The sequence below is a fragment of the Nannospalax galili genome, unplaced genomic scaffold, assembly GCF_000622305.1.
Source record: "Nannospalax galili isolate Female #2095 unplaced genomic scaffold, S.galili_v1.0 scaffold251, whole genome shotgun sequence".
In the NCBI taxonomy this organism is placed as follows: domain Eukaryota; kingdom Metazoa; phylum Chordata; class Mammalia; order Rodentia; family Spalacidae; genus Nannospalax; species Nannospalax galili.
The window spans coordinates 1,551,154-1,576,702 of NW_008329576.1; the positions used below are offsets into that span (position 1 = coordinate 1,551,154).

Sequence of the window (25,549 nt, forward strand, 5' to 3'; positions counted from 1 at the left end):
CCTACTTTACAGTATTGATAGATATTAGATGAGACCTGGGCTGGGGAGATGGCTCAGTGGGTAAAGCACTTGTCACACAAACCTGATAGCCTGAGTTCGACTCCCCAGAACCCATATAAAAGCCAGACACAGTAGCATAATGGTTCCTACTGGGAGACGGAGGTAACCAGAAAAGAGCTGGAGGCTTGCAGGCCAGCTAGCCTGATGTACTCAGTGGTGAACATGAGAGGCCCTATCTCAAGTGAGGTGAAAGGTGAGGACCGACACTCAAAGTTGTCTTCTGATCTCCCTTTTGGTGAGGTGGAACTCGCATGTGCACACACACAGAGACACAGAAATTAGATGAGGTCATAGTGAACTATTTAACACCCTTTCCTCCTTGCACTACCACATGATAGCAGTTAAAACAGAACAAAAACCCAAAGGGGTTGGCAAAATGGCTCAGCAATTAAAGGGCAAACCTGGACTTGAGTTTGATCCCCAAAACTCACACGGCAGAACTGTTTCCTGAACCTTATCCTCTGACTTCCAAATTGTGCATGGCATGTCCCCCTGTCCAACTGTAAAAGCCTGGGGCTGGAGACATGGCTCCGTGGTTTTGAGCACTTACTGTTTTTGTTGAGGACCTGGGTTCAGCTCTCAATCGGCATTGATTCCAGTTCCAGTGGATCCAACCTCCATGGGCACCAGGCACACATGTAGTGCACATATATACATGCAGACAAAACCCTCATACACGTAAAAGTAAATATTTAAAAATGTGAAAAACAAACTCAACCTAACAGGTATTCTTCCAATTTAGTCCCATGTCCTGTCCCCCTTTTGCTCTTTTCAGGGAAGCCCACGTGAGTGTCCTGTGTCACCGCCTCCATTTGGACCTGCCCCTCTGCATTTCGTCTGTATCAGCAAACCCAAGGAGGAGTTCCTTCTCTTTCTCCCTTGGTGGTAGGGAAGACCAGATCTGGTTGGGGCTGGATGAGAGGCAAAGTAAACAAGCCCTCCTTTCTCACCTTTATGTATTTTGGAGACAGTGTCTCAGGTAGCCCAGCCTAGCCTTGAACAATGCACAGAATGTATGTAGCCAAGGATGACCCTGAACTTCTGATCCTCCTGCCTCCATGTCCAGAGTGCTGAGATTCCAAACTGATGTCACCACACCCAGTTCCCTTCAATCACCTACAGTCCTAGGGGTCGCACTCCTGGCTCCAGGGGGAACAGGGCATAGGACACAGGCATCTCCTTGCTATGCTTCCTGTTTCTAGGATGGGTTCAGAAAGTAGGATGGAAGGATAAACTGCAGCTTCGGTCAGTGGGGCAGTGGGTAGGGTTTATTGCACTTGCAACAGAGTTTAAATAAGTTTTAGGGGTGGGTCTAGAGCTGAGGGGAGGGTAGGACAGGGAAGGAGGGGCAGCGTCAGTGCAGCTGGTGGGCAGAACCCAGGTCCTGCAGGCCTGGGGCTCCCTTTCCTCTGGAGAATGAGTGAGCCTGCATCTGGCCAGGCTGAGGTTCCAGGTCTGTTGCCATTTGTGTCCTGGGCGAGTTCTGACTTGTCCTAAGTCGGGGATGAAATAGGCCAAAGTTCCAGGTCTCAAGCAGACCCAAATGCAGTTCTGGATCTGCTGGCTTAGGCTCTCAGTGTCTGAGGCTGGGCTCCAGATCAACCCCAGGTTCCACACTGGATCTGGCTCCATTCTCATTCTCACTCCCCTGGAGATGGATCTGGGCCACCATCCACCTTCGGGATCTGTCCTGAGCTGGTCCTGGAGTACCATCCAGTTAGTGTTCTCTGTTGGCCCTCCAGGATGGAGGCTGTGGAGCTCCCAGGTCTCACTCCCCGAGTCCCAGATTCTTAGCTGTGGGCCTCCTTTGGATCTCTGGGAAGGCCAAAGTTGCATCTCTGCAGGCTGGTGCTACACAGGAAGTCGGGTGGCATGCCTGGCCCAAAGAACCACAACTGGATTCCCTACTCCAACTTGTTTTCAGGAAAGTCTCCATAATGCAAAGGCTGTAGGAAGGCTGGGGCTTCTGTCCCTGGACCTGAGGCCCCCATCCGTGAGAGGGCATATGTAAACGAGGGTCCTTCACAGTGCATAGGGGGAGGGATCCCCAGCTTCTCGCCCCCCAGCTCTGGCCCTTCAAGTATGTCTCTGGGCTAGGGAACTTCTCCCCAGCCCTCAGCACCTTCAGGAAGTGCCTGGTCCCCTCCCTGTTGGGGACTGGCTCTTCAGATTGGGAGTCTGGGATCAGGAGGACTCAGGCATCGGAGGTGGCTGGAGGCTTGAGCTGGGCTTTTTCCATGGCAGTTCCGTACGGGAGGGAGCGTTTGAAGAAGCCAAGCTGATTAAGAGAAAGAGGCACATTGAGAGATCACATTCCAGGGGAATGAAAACTCTCCTGCCTCCGACCTCCCTATCCTGTCAAAGTGGCTTCTATGTTCACTAAGATGCTTCTCCAAGGGAATGGGCATAAGGGCAGGGGTGATTAATTACGGTGGACTCTTACTAATATCACTCTTACTAATACTGCACGGCTGTGGCCACCTGGGGAACAAGTCGGGTGACACTGAAGCCACAAATTCTTCCTACCCTACACTTAAGCTTAAAAATGCCCCCAGTTAACCCAGGAAGGGCAAATAGGTTCAGCTGAGGTGCCACATCTGACTGCCTAGCAGTGGCTGCTACCTGGGGACTCCAGGCCACTTTGGGAAATCTGTGATCATTTACTGATGGCTGCCTCAGATTTTTGGAGCAAGTGACAGCACAAATGTCATGTGTTTGTCATCTGTGACTTTCCAATATGGACAAATTTATCCAGAGACAGGAGGACTCTTTGTAAGCTAGGGGCTGATTGAAGGCAGGGGTCCTAGGAGACAGCATGGATGGGGTTTGAGTAGCCAGGGCAGTGGTGAGGGCCTATGCTGGAAAACGGATCTGAGGTGGATACTTGGGGTTTGCTGGGTCAAGGGCAGGATGCGGCTCACCTTGTAGAGGATGTAGATGAGCAGACCTAGAAGCAGGAGGCCGAAAAGGACAGCTAGGATAATGATCCAGAGGGGCACACCGTTGCCTTCTGCCCTGCTCCACTGCACAGCTGTGGCCACCTGGGGGACAAGTCAGGTGACACTGAAGCCACAAATTCTTCCTACCCTACACTTGGCTCCCTCTGGTTGCTGGATCTGGACTTACTTAGCTGTCATTTTGAGCTAACAGCATTGTGAACCCAAAGATGGAAGTCTGCTGTGCAATATTGTCTCTTGCTTTTGCAGGTTCACATGCACTGTTCCCTCTCCCAAGAATCTTCTTGAACTGTCAACCTGGTTGGTTTCTTCAGGTCTCAGATTCTATGCTCCTTCCAGGAAGCCTTCCCTGATCCTGAAGATTCAGGTGTTCCTGTGATGGATTTCTATAAACTGCCTGGCATTTGCCGCTGCCCACTAGGCTATGAAATCCAAGAGCAGAGACCCGTGTTGCTCTGACCGGTCGGTTATCTCTGGACCTACACAGTTCCTGACATAGAGAAGATGCTCAGTAACTTCTTGCTGCAACAGAAGACTAGCCTTTACCTGTGTCCCACTCCTGCTGCTGACATCATTAGGCCTGTGTTCCTTGACCCAGATCACCGACTCTGAACTCACCTGAAGTTTCTTTTGTGGTATCTGCTGAGGCAGGATTTGGTACGGCATCTTCAGGACTTCAAACACAGCTTCACACTGCAGGCTAAACGGCTGGTGCTCCTGCTACAGGTGGGGAAAGGTGGTCAGGGTAGCCCTTGTGGAATCTAGAGGACACAGGGCTTTCCCCATGGTCTGTCTTAGGCTGTGATCGTTCCCTATAATGGACTCATTCTCTCCTGATGTTTCTTACATGAGATAATAAATGTGAAATTGAGTAATTATAACTAAATAATATATAATCATGTGACTACATGTTCAATAAGAATTCTTAGCTGGGCGTGGTGGCGCCCACCTTTACTCCTGGCACTTGGGAGGCAGAGGCAGGTGGATCTCTGAGTTCAAGGCCAGCCTGGTCTACACAGTGAGTTCCAGGTCAGCTGGGGATACAGGGACCCTGTCTCAAAAAGACCAAAAAAAAAAAAAAAACCCAAACAAAAACAAAAACAAAAAAACCCAAAAACCCCAACAACAAAAGAATTCTGTTGAATCATTAATGGGGTTATCACCTAGAACCATGGCTTTGGTCCTAGGTAGCCCCAGCTGGCCTGGAACTCACTATGCAGACCAGGCTAGCCTTGAACTCAGAGTTCCGCCTGCCTCTGCTTCCCAAGTGCTGGGATTAAAGGTGTAAGCCACCAACACCTGGCTCATCTCCAACTTTCTTTAAAAATTTTTTTAAATTACATTTACTTTGTGCATGTATGTGTACACGCTGGAGTCAGTTCTCTCCTACCACATGGGTCCTGGAGACTGAACTCAGGTTGTCAGGCTTGGTGGCAAGCACTCTTACCTGCTGAGTCACCTCACTGGCTTTGTCCCCTATTCTTTCTTTCATGCTGGTTTGGTGTTGGGAATTAAACCTACAACTTTGTGTTCTAGATCCACCAGTGAGCTATATCCCCAGCTCTTTAACATACATGTGTAGGTGTGCACATGTGTGTGTGTGAAAGCTAGAGGTGGTGTTTTCCTCAATCACTCTCTACCTTATTTTAAAAAATATTTTATTATTTTTATTTTATATGTATGAGTGTTTTGCTTGCATGTATGTAAATGCACCATGTGTGTGCAATGTCCTGCAGAGGCCAGAAGAGGGTGTCAGATCCCCTGGATTTTTTGGGGACAAGGGTGAGCCAAGAGCTCACTAATTGTCTAGACTGGCCATTGAGCTCTTGAGCTCTGCCTGTCTCTGCTCCCACTAGCTCTAGGGTTACAGAGGCATGCCACAACACAAGCTTTTATGTGGGTGCTGAGGACCCGAACTCAGGCACTCATGCCTGTGTGGCAGGCACTTTGTCCACTGAGCCATCTCCCAAAGCTGGCCCCCTTTCTGGCACATTCTTTTAAAAATTTATGTATATGAGTGTATTGCCTACATGTGTGTGAGTGCACCCATGCTGTGCAAAGCCCACAGAAGTCAGAAGAGGGTGTTGGATTCCCTGGATCTGGTCTTACAGACAGCTGTTAGTCACCATGTGGGTGCCGGGACTCCAACCTGGGTCCTCTGCAACAGCAACAAGTGCTCTTAACTGCTGAGCCATTTCTCTAGCTCCTCCAGCACTTTTTTTATTATTCTGAGACAGAGTCTCACTATGTTGCCCAGGTTGGCCTTGAACCTTTGGTCTTCTAACTTCAACCTTTTGAGTAGCTGGGATTGCAGGCCTGTGTCACCAGTTCCAGTAAAAGTCTTTAAATATGAGTGTTTTGTCTACATGTATGAGTGTACCACATCCATATGATGCCCACAAAGGCCAGAAGAGAACCCAGAGTTTCTGGAACTGGAGTGACAGATAGCTGTTAGTGGTCATGTGGGTGTTGGGAACTCAACCCAGGTCCTCTTCAAGGGCAGCCAGTGTTCTTAACCACTGAGTCATCTTTTTAGCCCCATTTTTTTTTTTTTTTGAGACAGGGTCTTCCTGTAGTCATAGCTGGCCTAGAACTTTCTAGACCAGGCTGACCTCAATCTCAGAGAGATCCTCCTGCCTCTACTTCCAGAGAGCTGGGATTAAAGGTGTACACTATCAAGCCCCTCCTTTTTCTGTTCTTTGAGGCAGGGTCTCACTTGATAGCCCATGCTGGCCAGGAACTCATGGCAATTCTCTTGCCTTAGCCTTTCAAATGATGGGATTTATAGGTATGAGTCATAGTATCTGGTCTACCTAGTCTTTACTTAAAAAAAAATTACTCTGTGTGTCTGTGTGTGTGCAGGTGTGCACATGCATGTACCACTGCATGCACATGGAGGTCAGAAGACAACTTGTTCAGGCTGGGTCTTTCTAATTTCTGCCACTGTAAAGCATACTCCAGGCTCACTGATCCACTGAACCCTTCTTTTTCTGTGGGTTCTGGGAATCAAAGTCAAATCATCAGACTCGAGCAGTTGACTAGCATTTTTACCTGTTGAACCATCTCCCCAGCCCATGTTTCATTCATTCATTTATTCACTCCCTCACTCACTAACTCACTCATTCATGCATGCATGTGGAGGTCAGATGACAACTCAAGGGAATGGGTCCTAGGGATCAAACTCAGGTTGTCAGGGTTGGAGGCAGGCACTTTTACCCACTCACTCACTGAGCAACCTCACTGGCCCTCCTCTCCCTCTCCCTCTCTCTCTCTCTCTCTCTCTTTCTGGTTTATGTGTGTGAACACTGGAGGCTGATGTCAGAAGTGTCTTTCTTGATGGGGCTCGACCTTATGTATCAGGGGGCAGGGTGTCTCTGTGAACCCCGACCTTTTGGTCTTGCCTACACTGGCTGGCCAGCTTCTTCTGGGGTCCCCCTGTTTCTGCCTCCAGCATGCTGGAATCACACACAGGTGGGCTGCTACACTAACTAGGCATGCATGTCAGTGCTGGGGATTTGAATCTCAGCCTTCTCTTTCCATGGCAAATGCTTCACCCATGGACCCAGCCTCTCTCATGATCCTGGGTGTGCTAGGTAAACACTCTACTACCCCTCTACACCCTCAGGTCCCTGTCCTGTTTCTCATTCTCTACATGCTAGTCTATCAGTTAGCTGGGCCAGAAAGGGAACCAGTTGCTCCTACTGTGGCCACGAGGTGGCGCCAAGGACACATGCTGGGCTAAACCAGGGTAAGGGAGGGGAGCTATGTGCCCTGCGTGGTGCCCACCGTGCATTAAAGGAGAGGTGAAAGGGCAGCAGGAAAAGGGCCCCAGTTCAGGCAGGCCTGAAGGCGAGTGTGTATGTGTGCGAAGGGCAGCAGGGAAAGGGCCATGTCGTCCAGGCAGGCCTGAAAGTCAGGGTTCGGGCTGCACACGGTTCCCTCACCTACCTGCAGGAAGGTCTTGGCCCAGACTCGGAAATGCAGCTGCAGACTTCGGCTCTCCTGTCGCTGCAGAAACCCCAGCTCACAGCGAAGGCTGAAACACTTAGCTTCAGGACATTTCTTGCAAGAAAGAAGTTTGAACCTAGAATTCTGGCCATCCAGAGAACTCAAACAGCTACCCAGACCTTGGGGCCTGCCTCCCTCCCCGCATAACTTACCAGGATCTGTGGCCCTGAGGAGGCAGGACTCCAGCCTGGAGCCTCTCGTTTCTGCAGATGGTGTGGGGAGCCCTCCGGAGCCAGCTGGAAGAGAGCTAACCCTTAGCTGCCTCATTACACACCTAAGTCAGCCTGCACCAGGGTTCCAGAGCAGTGGGGACTTGCTTCTTTGTTTCTGTCTCTGAGTCCACCCACCCATCTTCACACACTGTGTTTACATGGAGATGTACACACAAGTCAGTAAGTCCCTCCTGCCTCAGGGCCTTTGCACAGGCTGTTCCTCCATTTGGAAATGTTTGTACCCTGTCTCACTTTATTTACTTAGTTATTTAGCAGTGCCAGGATTGAACCCAGGGCCTTGTACATGCTAGGCAAGTGCTCTGCCTGGCTACTGGCTACCTTTTGAAGAGGTTTACTCTCCTAAGTCAATTTTATGACTCATAGCATATTAGCCAAGTTTGCCTTCCTCCCTACCCCCTTCTCTCCTTATCTTCTTCCCTCCCTCTTTCCAGAGTCTCACCACGTAGCCTTCGCTGGCTGTCCTGCTTCCTTCAGCTCCTTTGCTGCACATGTCAATATGTGCCTACTTAGCTCTGCCACTTTTCAGTCCATCTTTTCTTTTTTTTGGTCTTTTTGAGACAGGGTCTCCCTGTAGCCCCAGCTGTCCTGGAACACACTATGTAGACCAGGCTGGCCTCGAACTCACAGAGATCCACCTGCCTCTGCCTCCCGCGTGCTGGGATTAAAGGTCTGTGCCACCATGTCGGCTTTTGTTCTTTTGTTTTGCATCTTTTCATTTTTAATGTAGACCACTGGCCTCGAACTCACAGAGATCCACCTGCCTCTGCCTCCCGCGTGCTGGGATTAAAGGTCTGTGCCACCATGTCGGCTTTTGTTCTTTTGTTTTGCATCTTTTCATTTTTATACTCAGGGTGTCATGTAGCCCAGGATGACCTTGAACTCACTATGCAGCTGAGGATAACCTCGAACTTCTCATCCTCCTACCAAGTACCAGGATTACAGGTGTTCACCACCACACCCGGCTTCATCACTTTTCAATACCTGAATTTTCTTTCTATTTTTATAGTCTATCAGCCTCCACCAGAACACAAGCTTCAGGAGTGTGGGGACCTTGCTCATTTCATTTGGTATTTTTTTTTCCAGTCTCGGCAGTGTTCACTTTAATATACTCGTTCCACGAAGTGAATAAACACACTATAAAACAGGCATGGCGGGGGCTGGAGAGATGGCTCAGCAGTTAAAAGCACTGGATGCTTTTGCAGAAGACCCAGGTTGAGTTCCCAGCACCCACACAGCAGCTAACAACCATCTCCATCTGTAACTCCAGTACTAGGGACTCTGATGCCCTTATCTGGCCTCATCAGGCATTGTATGCGTGGGTGCACTTAGCATACAGTCAGGCAAAACATTCATACACATTAAAAATATAAATGGAAAAAAAAAGGCACAGGGCAGGAGAGGAAGGACAGGCCTGAAGAAGGCTTGGAGGCAGAGGGGGCACAGATCTGGGTCCAGGAGCACACCAGGACACAGAGAAGGGTACTTAAGTAGAAAGAGGCAAATGTGCTGGATAAGGGCCTTTTTCTTTTCCAGAGCTTTGATAGGCCTGTGTCTCCCAACTATTCCAGTGGCCTCCTGGTGACCTTCCCCAAAGGCCCTCCTCCACCCCATGTCGGTGTCCTCACCTCCAGGCCCTGTGAGTTGGGGGTATAGTTGGAGGTACAGTTGCTGAGTCCTGTCACCTTGGTCACATAGAGGAGCTGCTGGCCTTCCAGGGCCTGGGGACAGCTGAGCTCCAGTACACCCTGGCTGATGGAGCTGGGGCCCTGGTTGATGAGCTGAGGAAGATGAGTAAGGGTAAGGAAGGGAGGCTTCCCCAGCACACAGGCCTGGCTCACCACCCCCATATCCTGTCCCAGAGCTCCTGTCTCAGGAGCAGAGGAACATGAGGGCAATGATAAAGCCCACTTCAGCCAATGCCCTTAAGATAGGGTCTCACTCTGTAGCTAGGACTAGTCTGGCCTAGACCTCACAGCAATCCTCTCACCTCAGCCTCTTGAGTGCCGGCCTTCCAGGTCTGCCTTAGCCAACACTGATAGACAGTCCTTCCCAAGTAGAGGGCTGGGTTGTCCTTCCTCTGGCCATCTCTCAGGAACCTTTGGCATTCACTGAGCCCTCCTCTCTTCCTCCCCCTCCTCACTCTGATCCCAGGGGCTGTCACTCACTTATGCTAGTTCCTCCTTCTCTTTCCCCTCATTGACTCCCCCCACCCTTCTCACCTCATAGACATGGTGGACAGCCGGGCCCAGGTCTTCCTCCTTCTGAGGCTGGTCTCGGGGATGCCAGTCACTGACTGGGAAGAGCACGGACTCAGGCTTGGAGACACTGAGGAGGAGGGTGATTTAGAGGGGGCAGGAAGGGCCTATGTGTTCTTCCCCAGAAGTCTATCACTCCTCTGAAAGGCCCCATTCTGCCTGGGTACTTACCCATTAAGGGAGACTTCTGCGTGAGCCTCCACAGAGAGTAGGAAGGAGAACATGTTGCTCTGGGAGTTGTTCAGGTTCTTGCTGTGGGATGGAGGCAAGACTGAGGCAGAGCCAGGAATCTCCTGGGCCCACACTGGCCCCCGTACCACTCTCCCTACTCTACCCTTCCCTCTGCCCCACCCACTTCCTACCTGAGGATCTGAAAGTCAAACTGGATGGTTTTCTTAGTGTCCCGAACATGAGGAACTGTGAAGCGAAGGCCACCCCAGAGCTGTGTGACAGGGAGTGGAAAGGGGCTGTGAGAGTGGGTATCTAACTAAGCTCTGGACTGGCTTCGCTCCCGTGTCCTCTCACACAGCCCCTCCTCTTCCACCTGACTTACATTGGCACCTGCCTTCATGGGGTTGCCCAGGTCACACACGAGCAGGCGGCTCTGGTTCACAGCGGAATAGTCGCAGCTCAGGCTGGAAAAATTCTAGGGGTGGGTAGGCATAGGTCAATCAGTCTTTGTCGTCCCTCTGGAGAGGTAGCGCCACCCCAGCCCCACTTGAGAGTCCTTTCTCACCCCTGGGTGTCTGACGAGTCCTGAGTATTCGGCCTCCAGAGGGGCCGTGACCCGAAGCTCTGCTTCATAGGCACCACCCTCACCCAGATTCTGGGCATGGAAAGTCAGATTCAGTGAGTTCTTGTCACCGAGGTACACATGTTTCTTATCCCTGGTGGAGGGGACACACAGGGTAAGGACGCTGAGATATGACTCTTCAAGCCAGGACAAGGGGGCCCTACTCACCCGTACACCTCCAGCTGCAGGTCAGGCACACAGATGTTATCTTCACCACAGTCCAGCAAGATCTGGGCCTGGGGAGCAGAACAGCCTTGAGAGAGGACCCATGATCCCAGGGTTGCAGGCACCTCTCCCCAGGGCTCCACTCCGGGTGCCAGGCCTGTCCCCCTCCGGTTATTCCTTACCTTGTCCTCTATCCGGCTCTTGGTCTGGTAATGTAAGACTGGCTGGAGGCCATGGCTATCCGTGGGGGCTTTGGGGTCCAAGGAGAAGTTGAGAGCAATGTGAATCGGGGAGAGTTTGTCTCGGAATTCTGACTCGTTCTAGGGCCAGGGGAGAGAGTATACAGGGTCAGAGGCTCTGGGGCCTAAGTGGCCTTCTCCTTAGCCTCACTTCCCCCTTTATCTGCTTAAGGCCCAATTCTGACACTTCACTGCTCTGGAGGCCTTGGCACCTGGTCCCCAGCTCTTCTGACAGAAGGGCTCCTTCCTTAGCCTCTTGAGAGCCTCAAGCCCTCTGGGGAGTGGGGGGTCCCAACCCCATCAGACCCTCCCCGCCTTAGGAGGGCATCTGTTCTTGTGTGGTCATCCCCCATGGTCAGGGCACCCCCACCCTCAGGACCATACCCTGAGGTAGATCTTCATCTCCCTACAGTCCTCTCGAGCCCCATTCTGGATGAACAGGGTCTGTGTAAAGGTGGCCTGCTTGGAGGCCAGGAACAGCGCCCGCCGGATCCCTCCCTTCTGTTTCTGCCAGTCCAGCTGCAGCTCCACCGCCAAGCCTGTAGTCGGGACGCACAGTGTTCGTCTGCGTCTCCCTCCTGTTCTACTCAGTCCCTCCATCCCACCCCAGGCCCGACACACTCAGAAGTGTCCCTTACCTATGGAGTTGGGGACGTGTTTTCCCGAGGCATTGAGGCAGAAGCTAAGGTTGATACTGAAGAAAGGCCAAGGAGAATACACTGAGTGCAACGGGAGCCCAGGCTAGGACATTCCCACTTGTTCCCTCCTGAGGCAGACGTGGCCCCCCTGCCCCCTCGAAGGCACAGATCTCTGCAGGCTCCTGGCTCAGCTCACCAGGACACAGGATTTCCCTCCAAGCTGCAGCTGCGCTCCTCTGGATTGAACATGGCAGGGAAGATGTAGAGGGATGCGCTGACAGAAACGATGGGGCGACCCCTGGCGAGAGTGGATGCAGGGTAAATAGAGTTGAAGCTCCTCTCAGGGATAGGCCTGGGCCTCAGGATGCCAGTTCCCTGGGCAGTCTTAGCTCCTTCCCCATTCAGAACTCCCAGTTCCCAGGACACTGTAGTTCCCAGTTTCCCCAGTCTGCCTCAGTCTCCCTGAGTTCATACCTGTATACCAGAGCCTTGTCCACACCAAAGGACCCCACAATCAGATCTGCAAGAAGCCAAGACACAGCCCTTTACAGCAAGCCCCAAATCAGGATCCGTTCTTCCTAGGCCTTCTCTTTCACTACCAAAGAAGCCCAAGTGAGGGAACTGCGCCACCTGGTGACAACAGCCTAGAACTGCACCCCGGAGCTTAGGAAAGAAGTGGAGGAGTCCAGTGAATAAGATGAAAGGGGTGTGGGACACAACTCACCAGGGTATCCATTGCCATCCAGATCTCGGCCTCCTCTGAGAGCAGAGCCAAAGAAGTCTGGGGTGTGGCCAGTTGCCCACAGGGGCTGAAGAACCTGGGAAGGCTTAGAGCCTAGTCCTCCTGGGCCTCCGGGGAATATGAACACGACTCCCTGCTGGGTTTCCCCACCAAAGGGAGCCCCAATAGCCACATCTGCAAGGCAGAGCAGAAGACATGGAGTACAGAGATAGAAATCCCTTCCAGGAACCTATTTTTTTTCCCCTATCTGTCTGTCAATCTCTGTTCTAATCTCTTCAAAACCCAGATACTGGGACTAAAGTTCAACTATCCCTGAGGAGTCAAGGGCTGGGAAATGAGCTGACACCCTCCCCCAGGGGTGTCAAAGACCCACCCCCCATTCAGCCTCCTGAGTCATGGTGCTTACCATTATAGCCATCCTGGTCCAGGTCCCCCAGGGGTGTCAAGGAGCTGCCAAATCGGCCAAACTCATCTTGGCCAGTGAGGGCGAAGGTGGGTCCAGGTTCTATGCCAGCCGGGTGCTGAAGGTAGACATAAACCCTGCCTACCTCCTGAGGCCGACCATCAGCCGTCCGCTCCATGAGCAGGGGTGCCCCCACCAGCAGGTCATCCAGCCTGGAGGAAGAGCAGACCCAGGCATCTTGGTACCCTGTTACCACTTCCCACTGTCCTTGTGCAGAAAGTCCCAGGCATCCTGGATCCCCAGGAGCCTCCCACAAGTCAGACTTGAGGGTTCTGATGTCGTAGCCAGCCCTCCTCTGCCCTGACCAAGGAAGGCGAACATGAATGAGAGTCCAGAGCAAACTCGCTGAGGACCTCTCAGCCTGCGCTGTCACTGTCCCAGTCCACTCTCTCCTCCTGGATCTGGAAGGTGCACCCCTTTCTCACCACTCACCCGTCCCCGTTGATGTCAGTGGCAGCCACAGCATAGCCAAAGTAGGAGGCCATCTGTGGAGGGCAAGGGCAGGAACAAGGTTGGGGTCAATGAACAGGATCAAGAGGGGCTATGATTGGATATTCAGAGGCTCCAGGGAGGCTGGGAAGTTTGACATTATTGGTTCAGGGCTGAGGTTCAAGAGGGGTGAGGTTCAAGAGGGGTGAGGTGGGGTGTCCTCACCTGTTCCCCTGAGAAGTTGTAGAGAGAGTGGATGTCTGAGCCATTCAGGATGGTGACCTGAGGAGAAAGGCCTGTTGGTCCTAAACATCCCACAGTTCAAGAACAAATGGTTCCTCAGAGGCACCGAGCACTCGTCTTTCTCCCTCCCAGTTTGCCCATCCCTTCCATCTCCAGGCTTTAACCACCCTCTGGGTGCTTCTTGGTTTTTTTCCTGTACCTGATCAGTTACTTAGGATTTCCATCCCTATCCATGAGAATTTATGATCAGTTGGGGAAGTACAGTTTTGGTTTTCGATTCTCCTCAGAAACTAAAGCAGAGCTTGGTAAGAAGCCGACCCTCAGTAATTATGACTGAATACACCCTGGAGCCTCCAACCCGACAGGTTCAAAACTTGAGCCATCCTTTGCTTACCAGTCCCCCCAGGCCACTCATATCTCCTCTGTCTCCTTTTAGCCAAGGACCCCAAGTTTCTTGGATCCTGCTCTCTGACCCACTGTTCTGCTGTGGCCTGGCGTGAGCTACCCCCAGGACTGCAGCCAGCCAGCCTCCATGCCTAGGCTTCCCCGCTATAGCCAGTCTAGCCTGCACACTCCAGAGGTTCCCTGGAGTCTCCTGTTAGTCTCTACCTCTTGGCTGGTCCTCTGAGGCTCTGGTGTCTGGCCTTACCACTGCCTATGCTTGCTTGGCACTCCCTTATCCCCCTCACCCTCAGTCAGCCCATGAGGCTGCAAACTAGACCTAGAGTTCTGCTCTGTACCCTTCACACTTATGGTTGGGATGCCCTCTTGCCTCATCTCTGTGAATCCTTCGCAGAACCTTCTCTGACCCACTCTCTCTTGAAAGAGGTTGCATCTTCCCAAAACCATGTGTGCTCTTACCTTGATCGCTTTTCTAAAACCTACAGTTCAGAGAGAATATGGGTTTTGGTATATGGTAGGCCTGGATTTAAATCTTTATTCATCTGCTTATTAACTGGATGACCTCAAGCAACTGACTTGGTTTCTTACACCACAGTTTTCTCATGTGCAAACTGTGCTAGCTACTCTCTACCCCACAGCGCTGTTGTGGGGAACAGCATGGTGAATGGACAGTGCCTGGGCATCGGGAGGCTCACGAGCAGCAGCTCCCCAACACGAAAACTGTCTTAGCTCACGCACTTGATTAGAAGCACCTTATGAGATGCCGTAAGAGGCCTTCATCTTTTCCTCTCACCTCGCCTTAATAAATGTTGCTAATTGAGTGAACGTGTGTGGTACTCATCTGTTCAGGCACTTGTCTTGGTCTAATAATAGCAGCTGCCTGTTGTACACTGCCTAACGATTCACAAGTGCTTTCCTAGGCACTATCTCATTCCCCTTACAAATGCCTTGTGAGGTCAGAACTATTATTATCCCATTGTACAGGGAAGAGGCAGCTTAGAGAGGTCAAGCAGGGAGCAGAGTAGGAATAAGAACAGAATAACTCATCCAGAGTCAGAGCCAGAACCTGAACCTAGGTCTGACTTCACACACTTCCCTTCCTGACTCTTGAAATCCTGCCCACCCTCCACCCTCCCCAGAGCCCGTGTTCTGCGGCACCCTATAAGCCCCTATAAGCTGCCATGTATGGCTCCTCACTTAGCCGGGGACACACACACACACACACACACACACACACAGAGGCAGGATAGGGTCTTACATAGCCATAGGTGAGGTTCCCTTTGGGCACACCAGCAACAAAGTCTGCAAAAAGAAAAGAAACTGATGGGCTAAGGTGAGGCGAGGGTAGCCTCAACACACAGTGTGTCAGGGCTGTGGGCCCCAGGTCCCAGCTCTCTCTCTGCCCCTTCCTTGGTCCAGACTGGGCACATACTTACCTTCTGTGTCATCACCACTGAATTCACCTACAGCCACAGAGTATCCTGGGGGACAGAGTAGGTGAATCTTAGCATTGCTGCCTTGGGCACCCCCCTGCCCTGGCCCCTCAATCCTTTCAGTCAGCCTGTACATGATAAACATGGCAGCAAAACTGGTGGTGCCAAGTGGGAGAAGCAGGTGAGGGCTGAGTGAGGACAGGACCCCTGAGTTCCTCCTGTCACCCCCTGTCGGCCTCTCCCCACCTGCTCACTCACCCAAGTAGCTGTCATCATAGATGGAGCTGGCTTGGCGGGTCTGCAGCTGCCCCGGTACTGGGTTGATGAAGTAATCTGGGTAATAGGACTTTGAGATCTGCTCTTGAGTAGCAGATAGGATCTGGCCTGGAAGAGGGGCGGGAGGATGGGTGGGGAGGTGGCAGAGGGGCTTTGGGGATGACTGGGTAGAATTTCAGAAGTTTGGTTCAAGGAAAGGAACTATATGGAAAGTGCTGGAGCAGAATGTGGGTCCAGAGGAAGGACTGGAACTGGGAGGGCAGAGGGGGAGGAGGACTGGTGATTCTAGTCTTTCAGGACAGGGACAGAAGGTGGTGCTAGGGCCTGAGGAGCACAAAGGAAGGACTTACCTTGCCAGAAGTAGCTCCCAGGTCCACCCAGTACCACACGACCGGACTGTGAGGGTGAGAGATGGGGGAGGGGAGGGGTGAGTGCAGTATCTGGTGTTGAGTGTGGGTACTCATTCAATGCCTGTCCTCCCCACCACCTCTCACCTTGGTGAACTCAGCACTGAAGCCCCCTTGGCAGTAACCCTGCCCTGCTGCCCAGCCAAAATCTGTGAGGGGAGAAGATGGTGAAATGAGGTCTGCACTGAGGCGCGGACAGGGAGCAGGAAAGGAGAACAGAGGGGGGCCTCCTGGGCAAGCTAGAACATGTAGGCTCACGGTGCATGGTGGGGATGGGGAGTCAGCACCTCACATGGAGAAGGCACTGTAGCTCATGCACCACCTCTCACCTTGGTGAACTCAGCACTGAAGCCCCCTTGGCAGTAACCCTGCCCTGCTGCCCAGCCAAAATCTGTGAGGGGAGAAGATGGTGAAATGAGGTCTGCATTGAGGCGCGGACAGGGAGCAGGAAAGGAGAACAGAGGGGGGCCTTCTGGGCAAGCTAGAACATGTAGGCTCACGGTGCACGGTGGGGATGGGGAGTCAGCACCTCACATGGAGAAGGCACTGTAGCTCATGCCGCTCTAGCCCCTACCTGAGCGACAAGGTGCATACTCCAGAATCCGGGTGAAGTTATCCGTGGAGAGGTAGCAAGTGCCCACTGGGTCGTTCAGTATCTCAGCCTTCTCTGTGCGCCAGCTGTACAGTGGAGCACAGGCCTGGAAAGGTAGTGGTGGTGTTTTCAGGTTTAGCCTGGTAAAGCCCCTTCCCCCTCCCTCCAGGCCTGGCCTTCTCCATCACTGCCCATCCCCTAGCTACCACACCACTGAGTCTACTGGCCCCTCACCAAGATGGAGGAGCCATGGGCTCGAACTGTTGCTCCAAACCACTGCAAGGACTTGTATTCTAAAGGCTCTGCTCCCTCGGTACTGGACAGTGAGGACTCCAAGATCCGGGGGCCTGGGGAAGTTGGAAAAGCTGGGTCTCAGCAGCTGACATCTGGGGTGGCCCTCAACCTTAGCTCAGAGATGCCCAGCACTTCCAGACCTTGAGCCCTGAGGTCCTGGGACCAACTGTGACAGTAATGGGGAAGGATCTTTTGGTTTGCTTTGTGAAGCTGGACTTGACTGGTTCCTGCTCTATGTACCTACTATCTACCTACACACACCATACATACCACACACACACACACACACACTCACAAAAGCGCTAGGGCTTCCAGAGTTGTCTCTAGCTCCTCTTGCTTCCTCCCAGCTGGTGTAAGGACACTGTGGTGAGGGCAGACTGGTTACCTCCCAGTGGGTAACTCTATAGCCAGGCCTGAGCCTCCAACAGCTTCTTGTTCCACTTCCTTGCTAGACCTTCGTCTGTGTCTCTTTCCAGGTCTAACCTCTGCCTCTATACCACTGTCGCTCTTACTCCTCTCGCTCTCATCTGTCTCAGGCTTTTCACTGATTTGTTTTGAGGCAGGGTCTCACTATGAAACCCAGGCTCACTGTAAACCTTTGGCAGTCTTCCCACCTCAGCCTCCTGAGTTGCAGAGATTATGTCTGGCGCTCAGGTGTTTTAAAAGCAGCCTGTTTAGGAACTAGGGGTACAGCTCAGTGGCATAGCACATGCTTAGTGCACATAAGACTTTGGGTTTTACCCTAGCTCCACTTAGAAACTGATTGGGCTCCACTTTTTTTTCTTTTTCTTTCTTGCTTCTTCTTCTTCTTTTTTTTTTTTTTTTTGGTCTTTTTGAGACAGGGTCTCCCTGTAGCCCCAGCTGACCTGGAACTTGCTATGTAGACCAGGCTGGCCTTGAACTCATAGAGATCCGCTTGCCTCTCCCTCCCAAGTGCTGGGATTAAAGGCGTGCGCCACCACGTTGGGCCTGCCTCCACGTTTTCATAAGCTCCTCTTCTCATCCCATCACCCGAGTCTATCACTGAGCACAGACTGCTTGAGTTCATATCCCTGCTGTCCCATTTACTAGCTGGCTGACCTTGGACAAGTGACTTAACCTCTGCTTCCTCCCTTGTAGGATGGGGATAATAATACCTCATACAGTTGCTGGCAGGATTAAGTGAGCCAAGGGAGGTGAGGCGCTCATTACAGTGCCTGGCACAGATCAACAGCTCTGTGAGTGTTAGTTGACCGTCTGCAGATCCCTGGTGTTCATCTACCTCTGGGGACTGAGCTCCCCAGGGCAGGGGCTGAATCACACTGTGTCTGCATTATCTCTTAGTTCTTAGCTAGAGGAACAGAATTCTCTGTGAGCCTTCCCCGCCTTTGTCTGCGTTATGGCCCTGGCCTCTCCAGTTGTGGGTGATTCAGTGGAAATGAGAGCCACATGTTTCTGAATCATGCCCGCCCTCCTTGGGCTGGGCTGGGAACACGGACTGAGTGCCACGGGGAGCCACTGCTCAGAGCTGGAGGACCAGAGCTGCTGCTGGGTGAGCACGTGGTCCTGGTACCGAGGCTGCACCCCGAGCTGTAGGCGCCCTCAGGCCCCACCCACCTACCTACTCTCAGGTTTGAACTCCTCCAACCTACCTTTGCTGTCAAATTCGATAGCGGTGCAAGGGGTAGGGCTGGCACCCCAGGGACACACGTAGACAGCACCACCCTGCAGCACGCCTGGCTGGCTGGTGTTAGCCTTGGGCGCCCCCACCAGAACACTAACCCTGTGAAGGGGAAAGAGACGTGGTTAAGATGGGGGTCCTAGGACTGGAGAGTTGGCTCAGCGGATAAGAGCGCTGACTGCTCTTGCAGAGGACCCGGGTTCGATTCCCAGCGCCCACATGGCAGCTAACAACGGTCCTAACAACAGTTCCAGGGGATCCGACGCCCTCTTCTGACCTCTACAGGCACTGCACGACACGGGTGCACTTACACATATGCAGGCAATACACTCATATACATAAAAATAAATAATAAAATACTTAAAAAAAAAGAAGGGGGCCCTAGCTCCAGGTCAGTCACTGTAGGCAGGAAGTACCCAGGACTTTGGGCCAGGGGTGGGGGTGGGGCAGATGCCCCTTGGGTTGTATTTATATCTCAGAAGATACCATAGATGCCAGAGGCTGGGGTTGGAGTCAGGCAGTCCCCATGTGCTACTGTCACTAACCCCACCCCTCCCCGCCTCCCACATTCTCTCTATTACCTTCCCCTATTACTAGAGAGGAGGAACCAGAGTCAATTCCTGGAAGGGGAAGATGGGCCAGAAGGCCTGGACCCCAGTTTCTTTCTCCATCTCATCTCCATCTACCTGTTCAGGGTTAGATGCCCAGCCCAACCCTGGTTGTAGCATGCGCAAGGCTCAGCACCAGGAAAAACAGTAACAATCAACTGCAATGCATGACCTTTGGTAGGAAATTAAATTGTGTGTGTGTGTGTGTGTGTGTGTGTGTGTATTAAAGGAACAATTTAGCCCCAGAAGCCCGGGCTACCTCTCTTCCCAAGCTAAATCTTGCTCCTGGGCTGGGACTCCAGGCGACTGGCCACTCAGTCTTGGGGCGTGTAGGAGGAAAATGTGAGTCTTGGAAACTAGGCAGTAGAAGTGGAGAGGAGTTAGAGGACAGGGAAAACAGACTGCTCCCCTGGACCTGTTCTGCCCTGCCCTGCCCTGCCCCACCCACCTCACCTTACTGGCTGGGGCCCTGCCTCAGCTCTCATGCCCCCTTTCTACAAGCAGCCGTAGAAGACTGAACTCAAATCCTATTCTATGTGTCTGGTTTCTTCTCCATTGGAGAAGCTGCCTGTGATGGGGTGTCCTGGCACTCCTCCTCCTGCCTTCAGCTGGGTCTCCCCAGCCTTGGTTCCTTGCCTCCGAAGCCTCCACACAGCCCTCTCCCTTGATGTTCTCTTCAGGGTCTCCTGTAAGGACTCCATCTGGCAGCCTGGGCAGCTCGCCCTGGCACCCCGGGCTCCAGGCCAGGGTCCCTGCCAGCCTTGGCCTCTGCTCCCCTCCCCCCGCTGCCTCTGGCATTGCTTCTCAACTTTCTGCCCCTCTGCCCTCAGCACGGCTTGCATTCTCGATTTAACGGTCTCTGTCCCGGTCAGCTTCCAACGCTTCCAGCACTAACCCCTTCTTCGCACCCCTTCTCCACATGTGGCTCTTCCTCAACCTTTCTCACTAGGATGGCAGGCCCAGAGAGGGCTTAGCGGAGGTCACCAAGGCAGGGTGTTTTCCAGGAGGACCAGGTGTACTGAGTGGGAGGGGCCAGAGTCTAAGGAGCAGGGAAGGTGGACCTCCAGGACACTGATGGGGTATGATGGGGTGTCCATGAGAGCAGATGAGAAAATCAGAGTCCAGAGGAGCAGGACTGGGGGAGATGGGACTGGGAATGCCTGAAGTTATGGGGGGGGAGGTGCCAGCTTCAGTTACCCTGGGGACAGGAAATGTTTACTGCTTGTGGCTTCCTGTCTGTTCCCAACCTCTCACTTCTCCGTTTGTCTCCCACCCTCTGGGTCCCACCCCTCTCACTCAAAGCATTAAGTCCAATTAGGGGTGGGAACCACCATTCCAAGGGCCAGGTGACCTTGTCAGGTAAGAATGGGTGAGGCTACAGCCCTAGGGGTGGGAGAGGAGAGAGCAAGGGGGGTGCCGGGAGAACCAGGCCACTCCTCTGGTCCAGAACCGGTACCAGGCTGTCACGCACCCTACCTTTCTCTACTCTCCCTCTCCTACCTCCTGCTTCCCAAATCCTGCAGCAGCTGAGTCCTCACACAAGTCCAAGAAGGTAAAAATGGAGGGTCCTTGGGCTAGAAAGCCTAACGGAAACCATGCATTTACCTGATAAGGCAGCCAGGCTAATTAAAACTTCAAGTGCATTTGCTTTGGGCTGGCATTATATCAACTCATGTGGGGAACCTGGTTATCTCACACTGGTCAGAAGCTCTGATTGGCAGCTATAGATGCTTCTGGGTCATAAAAAAATGAAAAGACCATTAATTACCCCTACAAAATGTAGTTTGGCAGATAGACCCTTCTAAAGTACAGACCAAGGGAAGAATAATTGACATTATTTATTAAACTTCATTTAGTTTCTATTTTTTTTGAGACAGGGTCTCACTATGTAGTCCTTGCTGGCTTAGAACTTGCTATTTAGAGCAGGTCGGCCTCTAACTCACCAGAGATCCACCTGCCTCTGCCTCCTGAGGTTCTAGTCAGTCTTTGGAGACAGATGACCATAGGTAAAAGCCACTGCAGAGAGCATTCACTGGTTTTAGGATGAGTGTGGACGTCATGGGGTTGCTGCATGCAGTAAACGAAGACCATCTTGGTCATGACATTCCCCAATAAGTCCCCAGACTGCTGACCTTGTCTTATGATCTTATTTGACAGATGGGAAAACTAAATCCATGAGAAGTTACGCACCCTAGGGTTGCATAGAATCCTTCCCAGGAAGAGAACAGAGGCCAGGAATTTTGGTTCCTAGACTGGTGTTCTGCTCTGCCCACTGCCAAAGTATCCCCTCCTTTCTTCACTATCTCCCCAGCCAGGCTTCTAATTAACCAAGCCCCTGTTCAATACTCAGTTACTGTTTGACTCTCTTAGTTTGACAAGGTCAGAGTGGAAAACAGACGGGCCAGGGTACAGCTGCTGTAGTCCTCCTCATCCCTGGCCAGGCCAGAGGGGGATGCTTACTTCTGGGACCCCAGGTACATTCCAAAGGGATGTGTCTGGGTGGCTGGGAAGAGCTCTGCTGGCCACAGTTCAAACTGTCAAGTGTCCTGGACCAAGTCACTTTCCCTTTTCAAGCCTTAAATTCTCCCTATAAAATGATGAGTTGCTCTTGCATGGTCCCTAAACTAACTTCTAGTTGTAAATTAAAAAAAAAAATTATTATTTTTATTTTATGTGTATATGTGTATTGCCTGCATGTAGTTAAGTGCACCCGTGTCGTGCAATGCCCACGGAGGTCAGAAGAGGCTGTCAGATGGAACTGGAGTTAAGGACTGGTGTTAGCTGCCATGTGGGTGCTGGGATTCAAACCTGGGTCTTCTTCAAGAACAACCAGTGTTCTTAACCACTGAGCCATCTCTCCAGCCCCTAGTTCTAAATTTTTATGTTCTCTGAAGCTTCAGCATTTTTTGTTTGCTTGTTTGGTTCCTGGAGACAGGGTCTCTCTGTAACCCCAGCTAGTCTGGAGCTCACTGTGTAGACCAGGTTGGTTTCTATTTCACTGATGTCCACCTGCCTCTGCCTGCCGAGTACTGAGATTAAAGGCGTGCACCAGTATGCCTGGCTAGTTTTTTTTTTTCCCTTCTGGTCTTTTTGAGACAAGGTCTCCCTGTAGCCCCAGCTGTCCTGGAAGTCACTATGTAGACCAGGCTGGCCTCGAACTCACAAAGATCCACCTGCCTCTGCCTCCCAAATGCTAGGATTAAAGGTGTGCACCAATATGCCTGGCTAATTTTTATATCTCTAAAATGGGGTGATAATGCTTTCTCTGCTCAGCACAGAATTTTTGTAATAATCCAGTGGAGAAATCAGTATGAAAGCATAAAGGAACACCAGGGACTGTTAGTACTATCACAATTATTAGCAAGTACTGCAAGTACCTAAGAGGGCTAGGGATGGAGCCCAGTTGGTAGAGTACTTGCCCAGCATGCATTAAGGCTCTGGGTTCAGTTTCCAGCCCTGCATAAACTGTGTGTGGTGCAGAGCATGATAGAGCCTGCCTATAATCCAGGCACTCAAAAAGTGTAGGTGGGAGGATCAGAAGTTCAAGGTCATCTTTGGCTACAAAGAGAGTTTGAGACCAGCCTGGGAAATGTGAGCACTTGTTAATAAATAAGTAAATAAATAGGTGCACATAAGAAATGGGAGATTACTTAAACAGAGAATGAGGTGGCTGCCTGAGAAGAGAAAACCAGAACCAGAAAAGGGAAATTTCTCAATAAAACTCACTTACAGCCGGGCATGGTAGTGCATGCCTTTAATCCCAGCACTTAGGAGGCAGAGGCAGGCAGATCTCTGTGAGTTTAAGGCCAGCCTGGTCTACATAGTGAGTTCCAGGACAGCTGGGGCTACAGGGAGACCCTGTCTCAAAAAGACCAAAAACCCCACAAAACTCACTTATGTACACTAGGCTGGCCACCTGACTCTACCCCCTGTGTGCTGGGTTAAAGGTGTGCATCGCCACACCTGGTTACCGGCAGCTTTTGTATATACAGTCTCATTCAGTCTTAGAATAAGTTAGGCATCCTGTTCATCGGAAGGCCAGGGCCCAAGGATTTAAGTAACTTGTTCCTGGTCCCAGGTCCCAGGGCTTGCAGGGCTGCCTGGCTTCAGGCTTTGCCTCTTCTTGCCTGTACAACCTCTGTGGTGCTCACCCAGTTCTCTGGGGCGGCTTCATTGTTGGACATGAGAGGTGATGCAGGAGAGACTAGAACACCAAGACCACAGCCACAGAGGGGTAAAGCTGTCTCCTGGGAAGGGGAGGGGGTGCTGGGTGGGAGGTCATGCTGAGTGTTGCTCTAAGAGGGTTTTGCACAGAGCAAATGGGAGGGGGAGGAGTATATGCTGGACACCTGGGCTCTCTTGGGAGGGGAAAAGGGAGGAGGCTTGGGTCCTGTTTTAGAAGAGGCTTCAGAGACTGAAGGATCAGGCCAGGGGCCAGACATACACCTAGGGGACCAGGAGTGGGAAGTCCAGATGTTTTAGAGGAGAGTTTTAAAAGGGAAATGACAGTCTTGTACAGGGTGCAGTGTGGGTATGGGGAAAGTTAAAAGCCAGACAACTAGACACCCTGAGGGGGAAGAGACCCCTTTTCCCCTTCATCCTTTCAGTTCCATGGGGGTTGTGGTAAAAAGTTGGGGGGGATGCTGGGGGAGACAAGGCCTGGCAGAGGCGCCAGGACAGAGTGATGCAATGGGGTTTGGGCAAGAGGCCAGAGGGTGGGGTGGGGGTTGGGTGGGGACCTTGAAAAGCCCCAATTCAACAGCTGGGGCCTATCTTTTTTTTACCCAATCCCTAAGTCCCCCAGACAAAGGAGAAGTTTGCCCCTTCCCCAAGTGAATTAGCTAGTTATCCTAACCCAACATCCCAACTAAAGAGAGTTGAGCCGAAAACAATGAAACATCAGCTCACCTCTGACAAAGGTCCTACAAGCCTTGAGATCCTGAGAGTGGGTGCAGTCAGGGGTGTGGGCAGAGGGAGGTTCAGAGGTTGGAAGTGGAGAACGGACTACTGCTGTCAACCTGGAGGTTCTGGAATCTACTGCCTAGGGGTTCCCTGGCCCAGCAACTGGGACAGTCCCCTTCCTCTTACTTCCCAACCTCCTCCTCTCTTTTAAACAACTGCTGTTTCAACGTGGCCTCTAACTCTACCCAAGCCTGTAGGCACCGCTTTCCAGGCACTCGGTTCGGGGTCCGGGTCAGCCGGTCACCCTGTTGTGTTGGAAATGACTCTGTAGAGATTTTCCGGAGCCTTGGAACCTTCGTTCGGATGCCCAAAGAGGCCTCATCTCTCTAGTTTCCGACCCCAGTCCCAGAAGTCTGGGTCTCAGTTCAACTGCAGCCGACAAGCTACAGGAAATCAGCTTCTCTCTTCCTCCCCAGAGCCGGAGCAAGAGGGAAGCCGCCCACCCCCCTACAGGCGCGCGCGCACACACACCCCTCCCGACACATCCGTGCACCGCCCAGGGTTGATCCCGCCCCTAGCCCCAGCGCCCCCAGGGCCAGGGGTCCTGGGACTCTCCCCAAGTTCTCGGATCCCCACGCCTGAACAGACTGGGGGTGGGAGACGCAGCAGGAGAGTGAGGAGAAAGGGGAGTGAGCAGCAGTCCTCCTCCCGGGTCTCTTTCCCGAGTCGGAGTTGAGAGGGGGAGGGGAGGATGAGGCTGGACCCCACGTTAACCTTCCGACCCCCTCAGGCTGTCTTCCACTCTTACTGCACACAGCTCCCCCAGCTTCGACCCTCTCAATGGCCCCATGGACCCTGAGGGTCCTCCAGTGCCCCCTGAAGCCCTACCCGGCCTCGGTGCCCCTCTGGGCTCCCACCCGCCGCAGGTCGCCCGTAGCCTGCAGATCTCTGCTGGAGACCCTGAGCTCTCCTCTCGGTTGGCCCGGAGATCTAGACTTCTCCAACTTTTGGCTTCGTGTCCTCTCCCAACTCGACACATGTCTGTCCACCGATCTCACACTTCAGGGCCCCTCCACGTCGGCCACGGTCCCTTCCTGCTCCAGCGCCGGCCCCCAGCTCTAGCGTGAGCCCCCAGCTCTAGCCCTAGTCCTTCCAAACTCCGCCCTCCAACTTCAGCCCCGGTCCCCTCCAGACCCTAGGCGCGCCCCCAGGCTCCAGGTGGCCCCCTTGCTCCCTTCCCGCGCGCAGCCTGGCCACTCACCCATCTGTTCCTGGCCGGTAGAACTCCACCGAGAAGCCGAAGAAGGAGCCCGGGGGCCCGGAGAGCACGGCCGGGGCCTCTGCTTCGAGGTTGAAGCCCCCGACCCCGAGTGGCGGCGACCCCAGCAGCAGCAGCAGCAGTAGCGGCGGCAGCAGCGGCCGGCGACGCCCGGGGCCCCAGCTCAGCTGCTCCGCGTGGAGAGCTGACCGTGGCGTCCTGCTCCCCATAGCGCCCGCTCTTCCCTGTCCAGGGGCCACCGACCCGGAGCCGCTTCCTAAACCTCCCAGAGGCGAATGACTCAACACGGGGAGGAGTTTGCCAAACTCCCGGCTGGGCCCTCCCCCCGGCCGCCGGGCGCGCTGGCGGGGGGGCATTCCTGGGTCCCCGGGACGCCGAGCCCGCGCCCAGCACCCCAAGGGGCGTGGGGGGCCGCACCTCTGCACCCTCTGGCCCCAGCCCCAGCTGGAGGCCGGCCGTCTGGCCTGGTTC

General features: G+C 52.9%; 1 protein-coding gene across 3 annotated transcripts; it reads right to left on the reverse strand.

Moving 5' to 3' along the window:
- Positions 1–1,304: 1,304 nt before the first annotated feature.
- On the reverse strand, positions 1,305–25,549 carry Itga5 (integrin subunit alpha 5). Of its 3 annotated transcripts, none has more exons than XM_017799669.2 (30): positions 25,061–25,549; positions 18,261–18,391; positions 16,570–16,682; positions 16,318–16,441; positions 15,831–15,892; positions 15,687–15,732; positions 15,319–15,444; positions 15,064–15,108; positions 14,886–14,929; positions 13,208–13,264; positions 12,986–13,038; positions 12,497–12,705; positions 12,073–12,264; positions 11,823–11,868; positions 11,545–11,646; positions 11,349–11,404; positions 11,095–11,249; positions 10,654–10,791; positions 10,475–10,542; positions 10,250–10,400; positions 10,067–10,159; positions 9,876–9,955; positions 9,685–9,765; positions 9,478–9,583; positions 8,884–9,036; positions 7,178–7,261; positions 6,966–7,079; positions 3,636–3,737; positions 2,982–3,101; positions 1,305–2,338 (listed from the first exon to the last, which is right to left on the reverse strand). In XM_017799669.2, the coding sequence occupies exons 1-30, from the start codon at positions 25,432–25,434 to the stop codon at positions 2,255–2,257; spliced, it is 3,309 nt and encodes a 1,102-aa protein (XP_017655158.2). In that variant the 5' UTR covers positions 25,435–25,549; the 3' UTR covers positions 1,305–2,254. The 3 variants fall into 3 exon arrangements, with proteins under 3 accessions (XP_017655158.2, XP_029422432.1, XP_008837398.2); XM_029566572.1 differs by lacking the exon at positions 15,831–15,892 and adding an exon at positions 16,073–16,134 and having other exon boundaries at positions 1,307–2,338; positions 3,636–3,734; positions 25,061–25,462; XM_008839176.3 differs by lacking the exon at positions 15,831–15,892 and adding an exon at positions 16,073–16,134 and having other exon boundaries at positions 1,307–2,338; positions 25,061–25,458.